A 5,972-nucleotide genomic window follows, 5' to 3' on the forward strand; every position below is an offset into this window, starting at 1 on the left:
GTTTGAGGTTTGAGTCCGGAAAGTGTGGGAGAGCATCCACGAGCATGTCTATCATTCTTTTCGACTGCACTTTTGGTACTTCTTTTCAAAATTTCCTCCCTTCCTTTATTCCCAACCCTCGCGCGTACACGTATTTCATAATTTGCATTTCGCGCATGTAGCGTATTATTATACACCTCTATAACGTACGAGGTACGGTAGCTAATTAGAAGTTAAATTACTATGACGGCTCCGCGGTGCACCAGCCGCACCAGCCGACATCGACAGTGCCGACACCGTCCACTGCTCGTTGGAGGTTAGGTCCTCGGATCGGGGTGAGGAGAAACGTTCGCGACTGTGGTTCGGCCTCACGCGAGCGCATCCGTTTGTCAGCCGGGATCTGACTGCATGGGGATTACGTGGTACCCGAATATTATCTGAAACATGGACTCGCCACCGAACCTGGAGACCGTTTACCAGGCCGTGTTCTCTTTATATAACAATACAAATCCGGCCGAGCCAGGAAAAGCGTCACTATGGCTGGGAGAATTGCAGAAATCGGTGAGCACACGTTCGTTTTAATATCGTTAAATGTTCAACTTTCCTCTCGTGTCTCTTCCTAGATTCGATCGTTCGCATTCTGACGTCGAACGCGAGCGTGCCTCTCGCTACGTTGACGGCGTCGTGAGTCAAAAATATGGGAAGCCGCTTTCCAATCCTTTCTAACCTCAATGGGAAGGGTTATCACCCTGTCATAAAGAATATATTTTACAAGTCACTTTGTAAAATGAGCAAATTAAATTAAACGTGAAACTAGTAATTTGTACTTCTTTACTCGCGTTTCTTGCCTATGAGATTTGATCGATATATCTCGTTGTGTCGACTATTTGATTAGTTATTATATTTATAATATATATAACGTTCTGTAGCTTCAAGGAAAAAATTATTGATCATATTTTAAGCTTCATAATGAAGAATTTGTTACTTGTACATCTTTCTTCATGTATGTGTATTTCTATAGGTATTCGCATGGAAAATAGCAGATGAGATGTTACATCAAAAACGAAACATGGAATCTTGTTATTTTGCTGCACAAACAATGCGCACCAAGATCCAGCTCTCCTTCCATGAGTTACCCCAAGAAGCTCACACTTCATTGCGAGATTCATTAATGGAACATATATCGCAAATCAATGAACACACTAATTCTGCCATTGTTACTCAGGTATTTATATACATTCCTCGATAAAACTACTTTCATATGTTTTAAATCGTTATTCAATCCTTATTAATGGTGTTAAATTTTCACGCTTACAGTTATGCCTAGCTCTAACAGATCTGGCTCTACAAATGTCCTCCTGGCAGAAACCAGTGATAGATTTAATTAATAGGTTTGGAGGAAACACCGCGCATCTATGGCCGCTACTTGAAATAATGACGGTATTTCCAGAAGAAGTAAATTCAAGATCACTTAGGTATAGCGCGATATCTTGTTGCTTATTTGGTGTCACAAAGTGACAATCGAAACAATTAAATGTTTTAAATTTTACTTTTTGTTTACAGGTTGGGTGCTAATCATAGACAGCATATATTACATGAACTCAATACAAATGCAGATACCGTGACGGAATTTCTGGTATGTTATTCCTGATATAGATTCTAATTCGCGTTTCTACTTCTTTATTCACAACTTTCAACTCTCCACCTGATCTCTTATAAACTATAAATTGATAAATGAAAACACTTTCGCATAGAATTATGCGTTATCCTATAATTATATATTTTCATAAATATATAAAATTACTTGAAATTTATACACAATCATATACGTACGCACATTCTATTTTAACATTGGTATTTCATATATAGTGTAATTGCAGAAAATGTGCCTAAAAAACAGCGGAGATAATTTACAAATCCAAATCACTATTTTGCGATGTTTTACCAGCTGGATAACCGTTCATGCAATACCACTTAAAGCTGTACCCTCGAGCGAGGTAGTCGTTTATGCTTTACAAGTGAGTCTTTTGAAACTGATAAAATGTTTTCGGAAGAGCCAATTCCCTTCTATCCTTTATCGTATGGTTCTACTTTCCAGGTACTCAGCAATCATATGGCTGTTTCACAACTTCACGAAACGGCTACTGACTGCATCTGCGTAATTTTGCAAGTGTTAGGGGAAGATAGCAATACCAATCGTGGTAGTGACAACGAAACGAGCGTGCAGTTGCAGCAATTGCAATTGTGTCTTTTCACAAGTGTAATGAATTTAGAACAACCATATCATCTATCTGTTGCGCACGAGGACATGGAAAAGTAAATTATTTAGTTTACTTAAGTATGTTTGTGTAGCATAAACCCCTAGTCATTAAATATATTGCAGATCTATAAGTTATTGTCGAATATTCACGGAACTGGCCGAGACGTTTCTAGATACTATAGTGACAGGTAGCGGAGATGGAAAGCAGCATTATGCCATAAAAATTTTAGATCTTGTCCTTACATGTGTTGGTCATCATGATTATGAGGTATTTAAAAAAAAAAAAATATATATATATATATGTCGATTTATTATTATATAAATTAGTATTGTGGTTACTGATTAAATAATATCTTTTTCTAAGGTTGCACAGATCACTTTTAACCTGTGGTATCGACTATCAGAAATTCTTTACCAGAAAAATAGCGATGATCTTAATACCATATTCCGACCTCATATTGAGAGACTGATTGGTGCCCTTTGCAGGCATTGTCAAATGGAACCAGATCATGTCAGTATATTTGCTATCAAGATTTTATTAAATAATGTCTTACAGGCAATAGAATGATTACTAGAATTATGTATTAATTACCAGTTGGGTCTCGTGGAAGAAGGAGGAGGAGGAGAAGAGTTTGCTGACTTCCGAAATCGCGTATCGGATTTGATAAAAGATGTGGTGTTCGTGGTCGGGAGTAGCCACTGTTTCCGACAAATGTTTTCGTCATTGACCGGAGGACCTGGCCCGCAAGGTCAATCTGTACATCCACCTACTTGGGACTCGAGCGAAGCTGCGCTTTTTATAATGCAGGCGGTGGCAAAAAATATTCTACCGTACGTTGTCTATTCATTATGAAACAAAGTATTTAAATACCAAATATAACGAGTTTTTGTATAACAGAGAAGAAAATGACGTCGTTCCGAAAGTGGTGGAAGCTATTCTTAATTTGCCGGAAAACACTCATATAGCCGTACGCTATACCAGTATTCTCCTGTTAGGCGAACTATGTGAGTGGGTAGATAGGCATCCGCAATCATTAGGTAAAACTTCAATAAACACTTCGGATTCATTAATTCAGGTAACAATTCATCAAATTCAATGACAATCAAATGTATTTTTTTATTTCAGAACCAGTTTTAAATTTTCTCTTAGACTGTTTAAATCAAAAAGGTTTAGGAAGTGCCGCTTCGGGTGCATTATTATGTATATGTTCAGCTTGTCAAGTGCATATGACAACGCACTTTTCTGGACTCTTGCAAATAGCACGTTCTCTCGACAATTTTGCTATTAGTAATGACGCAGCTATTGGCCTACTAAAAGGTTGGATACAATTTTATGGGCTACATTATTTACGTTATTATTAAAAATTATGTACGCGATTGTGAAATATACATAATCTTATTATGTATTCATTTAATTTTTTACAAATAAACTAAATGAAAAGTGTTAATTGTCATGACAGGGGTGTCGATAATTTTGGGGAGATTACCACAGGAGGAAATTGCTCCGGCAATGAGAGAATTGTGCTGCTTTCAAGCAAGTTCCCTGTGGGCACTTCTGGCGGATGGAGTTCAAATCGAGAGAGGAACAAAGACTGATCCTGTGATATGGCTGGATAGATTAGCCGCTATATTTAAATATACTAATCCTCAAATCTTTGATGACCCTCATCCTTGTCAACCTGTAGTCACTGAAGTGAGTGTTCAAAAATCAAAAGCCTGATTTAGCCTGATTCTTAACGCTAATGACATTTATCGTGCATATTTGTAGATGTGGCCTGTATTGTCAAATGTATGTGAAACATATCAACGAGACGTAAGAGTCATAGAGAGATGTTGCCGTTGCATACGTTTTGCGGTGCGCTGTGTGGGCAATCAGTCTGCCCATTTGCTCGAACCAATTGTGAAACAAGTAATGATTACCGAACGAATAATAACGAATATTTAACATTCTAATTATATCGTTATTAATGCACTTATTTTAAAAAAATATATATTATATATAATTTTTTTTCACAGATTGTACCGTTGTACACGGTACATAAACATAGTTGCTTCTTGTATCTTGGCTCTATATTGGTGGATGAATATGCGACCGAGACGGAATGTGTATGGCATCTGGTAAATATGTTACAAGCTTTCATTGCCCCCACATTCGCCCTTCTTGAACAAGAAGACGGTTTGAAAAATCATCCGGATACGGTGGATGACCTATTCAGATTGTGTGCCAGGTACAGCAATGGTTAATTAATATTATCAATTGACATATTTTTATTGAAATGATGTCTGATGTTTCGTTCTTTTTACACAAAAGGTTTCTTCAAAGGGCTCCTATTCCTTTATTACATTCTCCTGTAATGGGGAGCATTGTAGATTGTGCTATAATGGCTTGCAGTTTGGATCATAGGGACGCCAATAGTTCAGTAATGAAATTCTTTTATGATCTTATACATAGTGGTCGCACTTGTAAGGTAATTCTTCGTTAAACTTTTATTTAAGTGAACATTAAAATAAAATCCTTCTAATGTATGTATAATTTACATAGATTAGCTCTATACATGTATTCTGTTTTTTTGTTTTTCAGGAGGAATCAAACTACACGATACGACGACAATTGGTACAAAATATATTGCAAGAAAAAGGTCAAACATTAGTCATAAAATTACTACATGCTTCGGTGTTTGATCTGTCTTCTTACATGCAGTCTGATGTGGCGGATGTCATGATAGAACTTAAACGAAGCGATACAGACGTATGTATTGTAGTTTCTATTATATATTTCGCATTTTACGTAGAGAAATCATATCTAACATATCTTATATTTTCTATCAGCTCCTGTCAAAATGGCTGGAAGAAGCTATCAAAACAATGCCGTCGCAAAACGCAGGCGGAGCTCCTACAGCAACACCTGAGCAACTACTTGAATTTCATAGTGCAGTCACGAGGTATATAACTTACAATTTCATATCAGTAAACAATATCAGAAAAATTCGTAGCGATTTTTACGGAAAAATCAAACAATGTTTATATATTTATATGTTTATATTTGTTTATAAATTATGAACGATCGATTTAATTATCTACTTACTCATTGGAGATTGCTATGAATTTTTCAAGCAACTCGCAGAACTTAATTGATTAATATATTTCTGTTTTTGTTTTTTTTACGATATTTAGGTCTGAACATACGAGAATCGTCGCAAATGCTCTACGAGATTTCGCGCGTCTGTATCGCTAATGCATTTTAATTGTATATTGATTATACTAAATTCCTCAAAAATTATTCATAAGATCTTCCAGCAAGTTTCGATTGTGACATCTTGAAACAACAAAATTTGCTATGGTCTCGCTGTACAAATATATTAGGAAAAAAAGTACCAACATTTTTTTATGTTCTTACTATCTATAGTTATGTTTGCAAACTACACATGTACATGTATATGTATATGTATGTATTGTATGTGGATAAAGGTGACTTTTATAAATAATGTATCACAAAATTCTTTATTTTTTCTCATATATTTATTTTTAACAATTTTCTTTGTTATATATATACATTTTTATATTAGAATCACATCTGTATATTAGTATTTATTATTAGAAACAAATATTAATACATAAGAAAAAAAGGAAATATTTTTTTTATTTCAATATATTAATGAATTTCGAACACAATTTTAAACAGAACATAGAAATTAGATACTTTTTGCAGACATACTATAAATAGTAAACTTAT

General features: G+C 35.4%; 1 protein-coding gene across 1 annotated transcript; it reads left to right on the plus strand.

Moving 5' to 3' along the window:
- Window positions 1-89: 89 nt before the first annotated feature.
- Window positions 90-5,727, plus strand: LOC112454576 (transportin-3). The gene is made up of 18 exons (XM_025016053.1): window positions 90-540; window positions 1,001-1,204; window positions 1,297-1,454; window positions 1,543-1,615; window positions 1,860-1,997; window positions 2,078-2,295; window positions 2,363-2,507; window positions 2,604-2,750; window positions 2,835-3,070; window positions 3,138-3,277; window positions 3,366-3,557; window positions 3,700-3,932; window positions 4,008-4,148; window positions 4,256-4,467; window positions 4,551-4,707; window positions 4,821-4,988; window positions 5,069-5,181; window positions 5,414-5,727. The coding sequence occupies exons 1-18, from the start codon at window positions 424-426 to the stop codon at window positions 5,472-5,474; spliced, it is 2,853 nt and encodes a 950-aa protein (XP_024871821.1). The 5' UTR covers window positions 90-423; the 3' UTR covers window positions 5,475-5,727.
- The last annotated feature ends 245 nt before the right edge of the window (window positions 5,728-5,972 follow it).

Source organism: Temnothorax curvispinosus, unplaced genomic scaffold (assembly GCF_003070985.1).
Source record: "Temnothorax curvispinosus isolate PA1 unplaced genomic scaffold, ASM307098v1 QBEX01005133.1, whole genome shotgun sequence".
Lineage (NCBI taxonomy): Eukaryota > Metazoa > Arthropoda > Insecta > Hymenoptera > Formicidae > Temnothorax > Temnothorax curvispinosus.